Below are 14,487 nucleotides of genomic sequence, written 5' to 3'. Positions count from 1 at the left end.
AGGGAGGGACAAAGGGCCACGTGAAGAATGCACTGATCAGCTGGAGAATGACCAGATGAGGCAGCGAGGATGGGGAAGGACCTTGAGATCACACTCTTTGAGGATCCTGAAGGAAAAGGCAATGCTGAGCCTGGAGTAGAGAAAGCTCATGGAATCTGTGTTCCAGTATCTAAAAGGCTGCCACGGGGAGGAGGGATGAGCTTTGCTCTGCCAGGCCCCCGGGGTGGGGAGTAAAATTGCAAAGAGATGGATTTGGGGTGGATATCAGGAAGAACTTGCTGACATCAGTGACCATTGCCCCAAAGAGTAAGTGGCTGCCCCGGAGGGAGGTGAGAGGGCAGGATCTACCTCCCTGGGGACCTTTAAGCAGAGACTGGAGGTGTTAGAAGGGATCCTTGGTCTACATGGGAGAGTGGCCAGGCGCTATTTATGAGGACCTCTTCCCTTGAGGCTACATTTGTTTCTCTTGTCCAGGGAGACACTAACTGCTGTAGGATCAGGAGAGTTCTGGCTAGTCAGAACTGGGGGCTCAAGTTAGAGTTTAATTTTGCCAGCATCGACGCCGCCCCCCCTCCCCTTAATTCCTCTGGTAGTGAGGCTGGAGGACGCTGGAGGGACCAATCCTTGGTCTGCACTCTTGCTACCTAGTTTACCCTCCCGCAAACCTTACCCCCCCACCTCCCGCTGTTCCTGGGAAGCATTCCCCCCTGCCTCCTCCTCCGCCCTCCAGATAGACCTCTGTCCCATGATGGGCCACTAGCTGAGGAAGCTTCCTGCTTCCTTCACCCGCTCTCGCTCCTCACCACCTGGGTTCTCCCCTCCCCTGCTCTGCTCTTCTTTCATTCCCCCACAGGATTCTGCCCTTCTCTTCTGCCCTGCCCTCCTTCTCTGCCCTCCCCTCGGAGGACCGGACTGGGGCTGATCATTAACACGTACGGCAGATCGAGCCCTGGCACAGGAACCATAAAGAGGCAGGCGGGGAGCCCCGGGACTGCACTCCACGATCTATCCGTCTGTGTGTGTGGACTCGCCTAGCCCGGCGAGGAAAGGACCCGCTGCTGCCACCATGGACGGCACCGTGAGCCCCAGCATCTCGGCGGGGACCCCCGCGCCTCCCCCCGCGTCGGACCGCATCAACAATGCTGCGGACATCTCAGTCATTGTCATCTACTTTGTGGTGGTCATAGTCGTGGGGCTGTGGGTATGTGGGAGACCCAGACCAAGGGCAAGGCATAGGATTGGTGGGGGGAAGGGGACAGAGCAGGGAGGAGGCAAGGGGACTGAATATTGAGCTCTCTCACCTACAACGCTTATTCCTTGGGGACAAGCCCCTTCCCTTTGGGTATCGGTTTCCCCAATTGTAAAATGAAAGGGATGGCCTTCTGCCTCTGATATCTCGCGTCCTAATGCCCCTCCTATTTCTGACGTTCTGCGTTGTAAGTGTAAGGTCATCATGCTTGGACATCCTCTGTTCTAAAGTCACTTCCAGTTCTAACATCCAGTGAGACTATTCTTTGACAGTGGAGTTTTAGGACCTGGAGGTGGAGGTGGGGAAGTTGAGGCAATGTCATCAGTTTATTCCACTGGCAACCGGTGGGTTGTTGTCTTCTCCCTTTCCTCAACAGGGGACAGGGCAAGGCATTCAATATGCTAGACCACTAAGGAGAAACAGAAAGCCTGAGAAAGAGGGAAAAAGTATTCAATGGGAGGGTGGAGATAGAAGGGAGGGGTGTGTGTGTGTGTGTGTGTGTGTGTGTGTGTGTGTGTGTGTGTGTGTGTGTGTGTGTGTGTGTGTGGTGTAGAAAGGACCTAAAATTGAGAGTTGTCTTATCTGATCACAGTTTTGTGGGACTTTGAATAAGTCTCTTCCCCTCTTGGAGCCTGTTTCCTCATGTGTCAAATAGGGGATAATCTTCCACACCATCTAATCTTGCTGTCTTAAGGGAAGGGCTACTGTGAATCACTGAGCTTCACAGAAGTGATACACATCTGAGTTTCTCCGTCAGGTCTCACTTTCTTAATCTGTAAAATGAAGAGAAACCATGCTTTTCCTAGTGAGATGATTGGCCCCAGAAAGTAGCGGGTTCTGTCAACTGGAAGTGTTCAAATGAAGGTTGAATGACTGCTTAGGATCAGAGATTTATGAAGGGACTTCAGCAGTCATCTGCTACAAACCCCTCATTTTCCTGATGAGGAAACTTAGGCCTGAAGTGAGGTGACTTGACCAGAATAATAGATAGTAAGTATTAGAACTGGGATTTGAGTCCAGGTCTTCCAATTGCAAATCTAATGTTCTTTCCACATTCGAGCAGAACTGACCCACCCCTACTATAGACAAATACTTGAAGAGTGCGATCTCCAGGGAAAAGGTGTTGCATCCTTATTCCATGGCTCTCAAGCTCATAAGCCACTTTGTCTTAATTCACATGATACACATACCCCCTCACCTATCTGCACTCAAGTTCTCTCATCACCACCTGTCTCAGGCATGCCCCTTCGCAAGTCCCTTGCATTTTCCTGTCTAGTTTCCTCCCCTCTCCCATTCTATTGCTCACAAACTCCCCTTGATCCCAGACTTCTTCTTTCTGCCCTGCTTCTACTTATGGTACTTCACAGAGATCTTGCTCATCCTCCCTCCCTTCCCCACCTAAGGGACTCTGCATTCCTGGTCATTCTTTCCAGGCTAGGTGAACCTTATCTCCTACTTCCAGGAAACTGGTCCAGGAGAAGGAATGGAAATACTCCTCAATACCTATCAGCACTCCCAGACCCTCCCTCTGCCATCATCTCTCTGCTACTTCTCCTCCAGGATTTATACAATGAATCCCTTTCCTCCATGGAAAGTCTGGCCAACAGTTACCCACTGGCTCGCAGGAGTCCAGCACCTGGCTCAAGGTCTTCTTCTCCACATCATCTTTCTCCTTGTACTTGGGGACTTCAACATGAATGTTAATGGCCTTTTGAGTAGCCTGGACAGCCTGGTCACCAGCCTTCTTTACTCCCATGTCTTGCTCCTCTACTCCACATAAGACATATCATAGAGGAGAGCTTGGAACAGAGCTTAGGTACCTGTAAAGTTCAACTCTTTCATTGTACACATCAGGAAATTGAGGCAAGTTAATTGATTTGTCCAAAACCACACAGTAGTGATCACCCTAGTGTTATTACCCAAGTGTTCCACTTTCTGAATGGAGAATTCTGAAATTCCACTGTGTGAGACCAGCACCTTCTATAAACATTTCTCTCTTTGTCCCTCACTTCTCCTAAGTCTATTCCCCATCCTCTCCATTATATCTAGGTTCTTTGACCATCACTCCTCTACCTTCCCTTTCCTCCCTTTCAATTCTTGATATCATGGTTGGTCAGCCTGATACTCTCAAATCACTTGCTCCCTTGTGCTGTCATGCCTCACCAAACCCCTACCATCCACCTTCTCTACTGTCACAAGTCAGCTGCTGAACAGACTGAAGAAAGTGGTGCAATTGAGACAGCCGGGTCCTCTACACATCATGTTCCCTAACTTCATCTGAACTCTCGCAAAACAAAGTAATCCTTTTACTCCTCCTTAGTTGAATCTCTATCTCACTCTCCCCATCCACTCTTCCAAACCTTCTCTTTTCTGCTCGAACATCTCACACTTCCCCCATTTACCTGCCCAACCTTGCCAGTGGAAGACATAATCTCATACATTACCTAGAAAAGAGAGGGTCTATGAGCTCCTTCTCTTTATCCTGTTCTCCTCTCATATCCATCCTCTTCTCTTCACTTAGTGTGATCCCTCATGACCTTTCTTCTTTACTATTCTAATAGCATCTCCCTGGGTCTCCTTTCAATCTACTCCCTCCCCATTCTATTCATCCATATGGCTGCTGAACTGATACCGATAAAGCACAGATTTGATCATGTCCATCCTCCTGCTCAAGAAGTTCCTGTGGCTCCCTATTGCCTCTAGGATGAAATAAAATCTCTTCTATTTGGCATTTAAAGCCTTTTTACAATCTGGCTCCAGCTTCTCTTTCTGGGTTTATTCCACATTATTCCTCACTGGGCACTCTCTGGTTAAGTCAAATTGGTCCATTTTCACTTTGTTCACTATATTTTGTTTCCTGTCTCCAAGACTTTGCATAACCTGCACCCCATACCCACAAGGCCTGCATGATTTCCTCTGTCTCTTAGAATCCTTTCTTCAAGATTGATTCTGGACCCCCATCCTGATTCCCCAGTTTCTAATCCCCTGCTTATAAATCATTCTGCATGTATCTTGTGTTTATTTACCTGCATTCATGTTGTTTCAAGATCAGATGAGACAGTTCATGTGGCGGCAAGAAGAGCTGTTCCCAGGGAAGGCTTTTCTCTCCCCAGGACTGGCCAGCTGTGCCAGTTACCCTGACCCCAAATCAGTCCTGTACAGTACATGCTGAGCTAAGTACAACAATGAAGCCGCTTTCTTTCCTCCTTCCCCACAGAGTAAAAATGTTACCAATGGCAGGAGTCAGAATTCTCCAGATTCCACAGGGGAACACAGCACCGAGTGTCTTTTATCCAAAATGTTAATGTCTGATTTGTAACCCTCCAGGAAACATTCTGGACCTTGTGGACAGGAAATCTAGGTTTGAGTCCCTACTTCTGCCATTTACTAGCTGTGTGACCCTGGGCCAGTCATTTGCTCCTCTCTAAGCTTCAGTTTTACTCTAATCAAATGGAGACACTCCTCCCACATAAGGTGACTGATTAAAATCACTGAAAATTGTAAAGAGTTGGAAACCACCTGGTCCAAACTATACTTGAGCAAGTAACCCTTTATTAAGACACCCAGTCTTCTAGCCTTTGTTTGAATACCTAGTGTGGGAAACACCACTCTGTCCTGAGTGACAGTGTGGAGGCAGAAGATGTCAAATCCTGCTTCTGATGCCCACTAATGCCTCGGAGTGACATTAAGCAAATCATTTCACCTCCCTGTGCCTCAGTTTCTTCAGCTGTTAAGTGATGCCTTGGGTAGATGGCCTCTAAGCTCTTTTGCAGCTTTGGATCTATGATCCTAAGTCATTTAAGTTTTCTGAATCTGTTTCCTTACTTGTTAGGAGGCCATCTAGTCCCATTCTTTCATTTTATAGATAAAAGAAATTGAAGACTAGGAAGGATGACAGACTTGCGCAGGGTCACAAATCACAACAGAACCTAAGATTGCATTCAGACCCCTGGTCTGTGACCTGTGCTCTTCCTAGCGTGCATGTGTTTAGGACTGTCTTCAGCTGGTGGGGTCATTGACTTAATTCAGAGACTGAGCTATTTACCTGATGGGAGGGGCATACTTGAATGGATTTTGATGTTTGCTGCTGAAGGTGGCATGGGAGACTGCAGGGTGAACAGGTCCTTCACCTCAGAGCTTGGTATAGACATTCTGTTCTTGAATCATCACTTACTGTTTCTGGTCCTCTGGTTCCTGTCAAAGGAGGTGGTTGGACTTACAAGAGTGCTGTGATACCACAAGGCTATTGCTGTATGGAAAAGTCACAGGGGCTTAGAGAGCTCATTTCTTTTCCTTTCTTTGGTTAGACCAGGAGAGAAACACAGGACAGACTGGAAAAGGGTCTAGTTTTCTCTGAGAAGCCTCTAGTTAAATACTGCTTACCACTGTGCACAGGTGGGACATGAAATCGGGTCATTAAAATAGGGTTCAGTTAGCAAGGCAGGTCCTCTAGAGCAGGGTCCTTCATCTCTGTGTCACAGGCTCCCTCATGGGGCAGTCTGGTGAAAGCTAAGGATCCCTTCTCAGAATAGTGGTTTTTAATGAATAAAATAAAATACATAAGATTACAAAGGACATCAATTATATTGAAATAAAGATTTAATCTTTCCTTATGCAAATTCCTGAACCCCTTGAAATCTATCCTTGAGCTCCTTGGGGGAGCCCAGGTTTAGACCCATTAACTCTAGAGGCTAGCTATTCCCTTCTGAAGGTATACCATCTGTTGGGTACTACTTCTCAGCTGAAAGGACTTTTAGAGTCTAGCAGGGGTGGGGAACCTGAGGCCTCAAGGTCACATGTGACCCTCTAGGTCCTCAAGTGCAGCCCTTTGACCAAATCCAAATGTCACAGGACAAATCCCCTTAATAAAAGGATTTGTTCTATAAAACTTATTGTTGTTGCATGGTCTTTCTCAAAGAGGACCATGACATCAAGAGGATGACATGACTTGCAGTTGACTTTGCTTTGAGTGAGGGAGGGCTGTGCAAGGTCACCAACCTCACTTTCTTCTCCTGAGCCATCTGGGTCCAGTGGCTTGATATTCATCAAGATAGCACTAGGAAGGCTGCACCCAAGGACCTAGAAGGCCACATGTGGCCTTTGAGGCCACAGGCTCCCCACCCTTGGAACCTTTCTTTTACTGACAGGCAAACAAAGTCAGAAAGACAAAGTCAATTGCAGTGGGTCATGTTGTCTCTGCTACTTTCTAAGTTGGATAACAGAGGCATGAGAGGCAGAGTTCAGATCCAACGCTCTTGGGGCATTTGATTCAGCTGCTATTGCTTTTACATATAATCAAACCCTCACGAAAACAACAGTGTGAATATTTGATGAACATTAATTACCCCTTTGTTGGTTTCCAGTCGTTCAGTTGTATCTGACTCTTTCTGACCCGAAAAGGGTTTGGTTTTTTTTTTTTTGGCAAGGATACTGGAGTGGGTTTGCCATTTTTTTCTCCAGTGGATTAAGGCAAACAGAGATTGAATGACTTGCCCAGGGTCACCCAGCTAGGCCAGATTTGAACTAAAGTCTTCCTGACTCCAGGCCCAGAACTCTATCCACTGAGTCACCTCTTCATGTAATAACATTAAGAGAAAATATTAGTGGAAGCAAGTTTGAAAAGCCAATCCATCAGTTAATAAGCATTTATGAAAGGCTTGCTGAGGCAGGGAGGTGGCTCTGTGGACAGAGCACTGGGCTTGGAATCAGGAAAACTTCAAATCTGGCTTCAGACACTCATTAGATGTGTGGCCCTGGGCAAGTCACTTTACCCTGTTTGCCTCAGTTTCCTAATCTGTAAAACAAGCTGGAGAAGAAAATGGCAAAGCACTCCAGCATCTTTCCCAAGAAAACCCCAAATGGATTGTAGAGAGTCAGACACATCGGAAACAATGCAACAGCAGTAGCAACAACAAAAACTCACTGGCTGCCAGGCGCTGTGCTAAGTGCAAGGGAGGCAAAAAACCAGAATAAAGACCAAAGCTGCCTTCAAGGAGCTTATATTTCACCTGCAAACAGTGATGTACGTTAAGGATAAATACTGTGTAAAAAGAAGGTCCTCTCAGAGGGAAGGCTGTAGCTTCATGAAGGACCTTCCAGAGCTAAGATTTGAGTCTTGAATGAGTCCAGAAAAGGTAATGGGGGAGACAAGGACAGCAAAAAATTCAGGCATGGGGACAACCAATGAAAAGGTACAGAACTGGGAACTAGATAGTTCCGTGTGAGGAACAGTAGGGAGTCCAGTGTAGCTGGAGAGGAACAAAATCTAAGATTGAAAAGTATCAGGGGAGGTAGGACAGGTCATGTAGGGCTTGAAACACCAAATAGAAGACTTTCTATTTCATCCCAGAGTTAATAGAGCCACCCAGGAAGAAGTCAGACATCTTCCTGACAATCTCAGCAGTAATCTTTACTTAATTTAGCTTCTCATTTGATCATCTGAACTTTTGTCAGAGACAAAGTGCTTCTTAAAAGGGCTTTGTTCGTCTAACAATATAAGTAACTGAAACCTGTTTGAAGAGAAAGGAGACCAGAGCTGGGGGGGTGAGGAGGCTAGACTGGATGACTCCTTCCGAGTCTTAAGATTCCGTGATTCTAGGTTTTAGAATGAAGTCATACTGGAATAGAGTACAGGTCTTTGAATTGGAAGGACCTGAGTTCCAATCTGATCACAGACACTTGTTAACTGTGTGATCCTGGGCAAGCCACAACCATATTTGCCTCAGTTTCCTCATCTGTAAAATAATCTGGAAAAGGAAATGGCAAGTCATTCCAGTATCTTTGCCAAGAAAAGCACAAATGGACTCATGAAAGGTCAGAAAGGACTAATTGATCAAATAACAAAGACTGAGATTTTTTTCGTACCACAATATGACTGTATGTTTGTGAGAAGAATCTCCCTTTATTTCTCTTGGGGGGGGGGGTCACCACTCAGCAGTCAGTGGGCCAACTGTGTTGCCTCTTCAACTGTCTTATATCTTGTATCCTATTTGCTCCTTTCTACCCAGGCCATGCTGAAGACCAATAGAGCGACAGTGGGAGGCTTCTTCCTGGCTGGTAGAGACATGGTGTGGTGGGCAGTAAGTATGTCCCACTCTACCCCCTTGTTTTTTATTGGAACAGTGGCTTTCTATAGCCTGTCCAAAGCTTCAAGCTTAGGAAGACCAGATCAGATTTGAAATAAAAGAGAGAAGAGAAAGGCTGGGCTTCCCTTTACACATCACCCAGATCCCAATTCATTTCTCCTTTGTGTAGTTGTTGAAAATGTAAGTGAGATACAGGGGAAAGGAGACTTGGGATCTTTCCCAGTGACCAGGAGAGTAATAAAGATGGGAAAGAGGGTGATGTGCTTGAGAAAGAGGCTTAGTGAGGTACTGGGTTCCATTCCCCTACACTGTCCCTTCTTCACTGTTATTTCTTGGTCCAGGATTTTTTTCAGTCCCCATTAGGGACCCAACAGAAAGATGAATGAAAAGAAGGGTCATTATGATAGCCTAGCAGACCATGAACCAATGACAGGCAACAGACTGACCAGGGCAGAAAGGAGAACAGCCTGTTCTTATGGCAGAGAGGAAGGGACCCAAGCCACCAAGCAGGAATAACAGACCCAAGTAAAGATAGATTTGAATCTCACCTAGATGTGTGACCTAGGGCAGGAGTCCTCCCCTCTGGACCTCAATTTCCTTCTCTGTAAAAGAAGGCAGTTGTATTAGATATTCTCAAAGGTCCCTTCCCATTCTCCTGTCCATGGTCCTGCATTCCTAAAAAAGTCTCTGATGGTTTCAATCTGATATCAGCATGTTCATTCTCCCATTTCCAGATTGGTTCCTCTCTTTTTGCCAGTAACATTGGCAGTGGCAGTTTCGTGGGCCTGGCTGGGACTGGTGCAGCCTCAGGAATTGCTGTTACTGTGCTTGAGACAAACGTACGTGATGCATCCCCTGTGTTTTTCTCTTAAACCTACCGGCTTCCTCCACCCCCCCCCCCCAAAGAGAGAGCCCCTTCCTAAAGGAATCCATTCAGCAAGTCAGTCAACGAGCATTTATTAAGCTTTTACTGTGCGCCAGACACTGTGTTGACCACTGAGGTTTCAAAAGAACTTATTTCTTTATGAGGAGACAATAGGTAGCTGACTAGATCCATCCAAAATATATAGGGGTAGATGGAAGACAATGGCAGAGAGTATGACCCTAGTGGGGGTGGGGAAACCTGGGAGGAAGGAGGCCCAAGAAAAGCTTCCTATGGAAGGTGAGACTTGAGCTACTTGGAGGAAGTTATGGAAGCTCAGAGTTTGGGATGAGAGAACAGAGCGTTTCTGAAGTGGTGGAGAAACCAGAGAAAATGCCTGGAGTTCAGGGATGGGGGTTCTTGTGTGGCACTAGGCCTGTTTCTTCTACTGTAAAAGAAGGGAGGTGGATCATGTGACCTTAAAGTTCCTACCAGCTCTAAATGATTGCCTTCTTTAAAAAAAATACTTTTTCTCACAACAACTTCATCTTCCAATATATTTTGTCTTCTCTCCTCTCTGAATCAGTCATCTTTGCTCCCCCCCCAAACTGAAAAATAGAAGAGAAGAAAATGCCCAGCAAAGCCAAGGAACATATCAGTCAATCTGACATATTTGCAGTGTTCCTCACCCATAGTTCCCCACCTTTGCAAACAAAGAATGGAGGGAGGTGCATTCTTCTATTTCTTTTTGGGGACCAAAGTTGGCCAAGTCATCCCATTCAGTTGGAATATTTCTTGTGCTTCTTTGCATGGGTCTATGATGTTTAGAGTTCAAATCCAATGCTCTCTCTCCCACTTCAGTCTGAAGGGCTTTATCTTTTTGACTGAGGAAGCTTCCAGGGAGCAGGTTGGCAGATGCAGAGGTGGATGAAGTGAATGGGAGACCGGGATCCATCCCTGTTCTTGGGCTAGACCATTGAGGAAATCCAGAACTCCAAATCACCAAAGAGAATCAGTTGCACCACATCAAGTTAGGTGCCCACATCAAATATGCTGGAAATAGAGATGCCAAACAGGGAAACCCTGGAAAGATTTTTGTAGGCTCAGCCACATTCTGAAGGTCGAATATCCACTTAGTTCTTAAAGAGGTCTGTCCATGCTGAACTCTGACAGGTTTCTTGAGGGCTACTACATCACTGCCTTATCCTAAACTGGGAAAAGGATTCATTCATTTATTTGTCTATTCAGTCAATATTATTGGGTGCCCATTGAGGTAGAGTTCTACCTGTGTTGGGCACTAAGGGAGAGAAAAGGCTTAAATAAAATGCCATTCCTCTTTTTATGCAGCTTATGTCCTATGAGGAGGAAATAAAACTATGGTCAGCTGTAATAATATGCCCCGTAAGCACTGCAATACTCTGACTCAGCCTTCAGGTCACAGATAGAGGTGCCCTGTGGCCTCACATGAGCTTGACAAGAGTCAGATCAGGCTGTTGGAAATTTTGGATGGTTAAGGGCAGAGCAGAGCAGGGCAGGGCAGAGAGGACACCTCAAGACCTCAGTGAGATCTCAGCCTATGTAGATCTGCGGGGATCCAAGGATGGGCACATATGCTCCTTGCCCTGAAAGGGCTGCAGTCTGCTTGTATGTTGAAGAAGTGCATGGGTACTGGCAGTAGGGACTCTTGGGGAGAGAGAGAGAAAGAGAGAGTGAAGGAGAGAGAGAGAGAGAGAGAGAGAGAGCGTCAGAATCCATGGCTAGATGTGATTTTCTCTCCAGGCTTTCTCCTTTCCCATCTCTGAGGCTCCTGACTCCCTTAACCCCTAAGTTCCTTGCTTACACCAGTGGCAGCCTAGAGTCTCTATCTCCAGAGACCTTATGCCTCTCTCCGGATCAGCCTATGGAAAGTAGATAGTGTGGTTCAGTGGATAAAACATAGTCCCTGGTGTCAGAAGACTCATGTTCTAATTCTGTCTCTAATACCACCTGACTGACCTTGGGTTTAATCCTCCTGTGCCTCAGTTTCTGTAAAATGAGGGGATAAGACTAGATGACCTCAGAAATTCTTTGAGCCAACATGTACAACTGTAGGCAAGTCCTTTCTGTACCTCAGTTTTCTTATCTGTAAAATGAGAGGCTTATACTCGGCAGCCATAAGGGGCATTTCCAGATTTGCAGAGTCAGAACAAGGGTTGGTGTAAGAAAAAACTTCTTAGTAATGAGAATTGTGCAAAAGTGGGCCATTCTGCCTTGGGAGGTAGTGAGATCCTCCCCCACTGCATGTGTGCAATTAGAGGTAGAAAGGACCACTTGCTAGGAATGTTGGAGAAGTGATACTTGGTCAGGTGTGGATTAGACCAGAGATCTCTGAGGTCTCTCCCATATTTGATACCCCAGAATTCTGAGTCATCTGGCACCCAAACTCACATATCTTCTGGTCCACTCCCATATACCTCTCTCTGGACCCTGATCTCAGGGAATTGCCCCTTTTGAAAGAATATGATAAACTAACTCGTGATAAAGTGTGAACATCTAATCACTTATAGACTTCCAGCTTGATGACACCTCATTTATACAACTGGAATTTTAAAAACACCTACTATGTGCCAGGCACTGTGCATGGTGCTGTACATGTAGAAGCAGGATGGAAACAGTCCCTGCCTTCACAGAACGTACATTGTACTGGGAAAAACAGCACCCTCAGATACGAGAAAATACAAAGTAATTTTAGGGGGCCTAACATCTGGGGGAAGGAGGAACCAGAAAGCATGTAGCACTGGCCTGAGTTATGAAGGATGCTGGGAATCATCCTTCAGAGGCAGAGGAAGAGCATTCCAGGCATGGGGAAGAACTTCTGCAAAGAGAGAGATGAAACATGGAACTTGTGCTTGAGGGGTAGCAAGTCAGCCAGTATAGCAGTAGAGACTAGGAACTCGAGGCAGAGATAGGGAAAGTAACTCACCCAGCCAGTGAGCATCAATCAGGACATGAACCCTGGTCTCCTGATTCTAGATCTATGGTTCTGTCTGTGATATCAAGTTGTATTCTAGGTTACTCAAGCTGGAAAGAATCTTAGAGATCTTCTAGTCCAATCATCTCCTTTTATGGAAGAGGAAACCGAGACTCAGAGAAAGTAATTGATGAGATCAAGATCTAATGTGTTCCTCCATCAAAAATCATTTTGAAAGATGAATCTTAAAGACTCCCTAATAAGACTAAAAATGTCACACTCAAAGGAATCACTTCCTCAAGGTGCAACCCATTTTGGCCTCATTGATTAAAGCTGTAAGAGAGTTCTTTCTTGGCAACCATATTTCCTAATGTCCCTTTAAATTATGCCATATGAGTACGAGGTGAATACAGGGGAGAAAACCAGTATCTTGGGGAAAGCATTGGTTGGGCAGGGATGGGAAGATAAGCCTGATTCCTATATGATCTGTCCTTGTTTTTTGCAGGGTTTGCCATTGCTGCTGGTTCTAGGCTGGTTCTTTGTCCCCATTTACATCAAGGCTGGGGTGAGTACCCAAAGACAGGGGCTCTTTCTCCTCCAAAACCCTGCACCATCATTCTCAATACAACACACTTGAAAGGCTGTTTGCTTATCTTTATCTAATGCTTCAACTTTTCCATATCTCTTTAGCTGTAATAACACTGGAAGATGCGTGTGAGATTTTATTTGGTCTTCTTAATTTCATAAATGAGGAAAACTGAGACCCAGAGACACCAAACTACTTACCCAAGGTCACATGAGAGTCAGGACTTGAACTGAGATCCCTGCCTTCATATCTCATGTTGGGACGGTGCCTTCCCACTCTAGCATCAGGGAAATGGAATTAATTGGACTTCTGCACAATGCTTCAGAAAGGTCCCTATTCTCCCAATCCCAGTGCCCATTGTTCCCATGATGCTTTGTGGTGCAGTGTGACTCTTGCTTCTTTCTACCTGTGCAGGTGGTGACTATGCCTGAGTATCTGAAGAAGAGGTTTGGAGGGAAGAGGATTCAGATCTACTTCTCTGTCCTTTCCCTGTTCTCAGCTGTGGCCATGAGGATCTCGGTGAGTCCACATTACCTTTGCATTTGGATAGAATGCAATTTCCCTAAGGGCAGGTGCTGACTCCTTTCAGTCTCTTTATTTCTGTTGCCTGGCACAGCTCCTGGCACAGAGTATGTGCTTGGAAAATGTTTGTTAAATTGAATCTGGGGGCTGCTACCAAATGTAGAAAGCCTGGTGTGAGAGAGCTGGGAGCTATCGTGGGATATCTTTAAAATACTGGTGATCTGGTTATGTGAGTTTAATAGAAAGAATTTCCATATAAGGAAGGGGGAGCTGCCTCTGTTCCTAGAACAGAGAACCAGGGGGCTGGCTTGTTGAAGGATAGTTAATTGATCTTATTCTGCAAAACACCTCTCCATAGGTTCTTGGTTGGCTCTGCGATCTCTCTCATGTTGTCAGAAGCCCCCAAGATAGCATTCTGTTAGCACCAAGGCTAGGGAAGGAAGTGGAGCTGGCTGCAAGTGAACTGCATGTGGACCCCTTTGGGATTTGAGGGGATAGGAACTGGAATATTTAAGGAAGAAGAGTTGCTGATTACTGCTGATGGATTGGTAGGCTGGGCTACCCTTGGTATCTTTCAGTGAATTCCATTGACTTGGGAAGAATCATGGAACCATAGAAATTAGAATGTATCTTAGAAATGATACAGTGCAGTCCACTCATTTTATAGATGGGGAAACTGAGGCCTAGAGAGGTTAAGAGGCTTGCCCAAGGTCACATAAACAGCAAGTAGCTGAGTTAGAATTTGAATTCATGTGCCCCGGCACCATTTCCTGGGTTGTTTCCACCATCATACACTGCTCTACAAGGATTACAAGAGAAATTTGTTGGATTTACTGAACTCACTTTTTCAGTTTCTGAGAATGATCTCCCAGGTGACTTTCCTGGTCTAAAATATTATGATTCTTGGAAAATTACCTTCTTTATCTAGTCTATCTAATGTCACGTTTCCAGGTCACGTACTTGTTTCACTCTTCACAAGAAAAATGACTGGTCCAGACATTTGCTTCATAGCTATGTCAGGGTGCCCATGAGTGAGTCACAGCCTGGAGGTGTGATGCTTCCCAAACCTTTTGCAAACAACATTTAATGAGCCCTAATTACCAAGCTGGATGAGTTTGGACCAGTCCTTTCTTTTTCTTGTGCCTCAGTTTCCCTCTGTTAGATGAGGTGGTTAGAAAAGATTAGTAACCATCAAAGTGTAGTCTGAGAACCCTGGGGGTCCCCAAGACCCTT

The 14,487-nt window shown here is 45.7% G+C and overlaps 1 protein-coding gene across 3 annotated transcripts in view; it reads left to right on the top strand.

The window, feature by feature from the left end:
• The first annotated feature begins 1,018 nt into the window (after positions 1–1,018).
• LOC140498050 (solute carrier family 5 member 4-like) overlaps positions 1,019–14,487 on the top strand; it is a 46,178-nt gene continuing 32,709 nt past the window's right edge. For all 3 annotated transcript variants that reach the window (XM_072599380.1, XM_072599379.1, XM_072599378.1), the window contains exons 1-5: positions 1,019–1,201; positions 8,257–8,328; positions 9,069–9,173; positions 12,652–12,711; positions 13,147–13,251. In XM_072599380.1, the coding sequence (XP_072455481.1) occupies positions 1,067–1,201; positions 8,257–8,328; positions 9,069–9,173; positions 12,652–12,711; positions 13,147–13,251 (477 nt within the window). In that variant the 5' untranslated portion in view covers positions 1,019–1,066. The remainder of the gene's footprint in view (positions 1,202–8,256; positions 8,329–9,068; positions 9,174–12,651; positions 12,712–13,146; positions 13,252–14,487) is intronic.

The sequence above is a fragment of the Notamacropus eugenii genome, chromosome 4, assembly GCF_028372415.1.
Source record: "Notamacropus eugenii isolate mMacEug1 chromosome 4, mMacEug1.pri_v2, whole genome shotgun sequence".
In the NCBI taxonomy this organism is placed as follows: domain Eukaryota; kingdom Metazoa; phylum Chordata; class Mammalia; order Diprotodontia; family Macropodidae; genus Notamacropus; species Notamacropus eugenii.
This window is presented reverse-complemented; position numbering and strand designations above follow the sequence as displayed.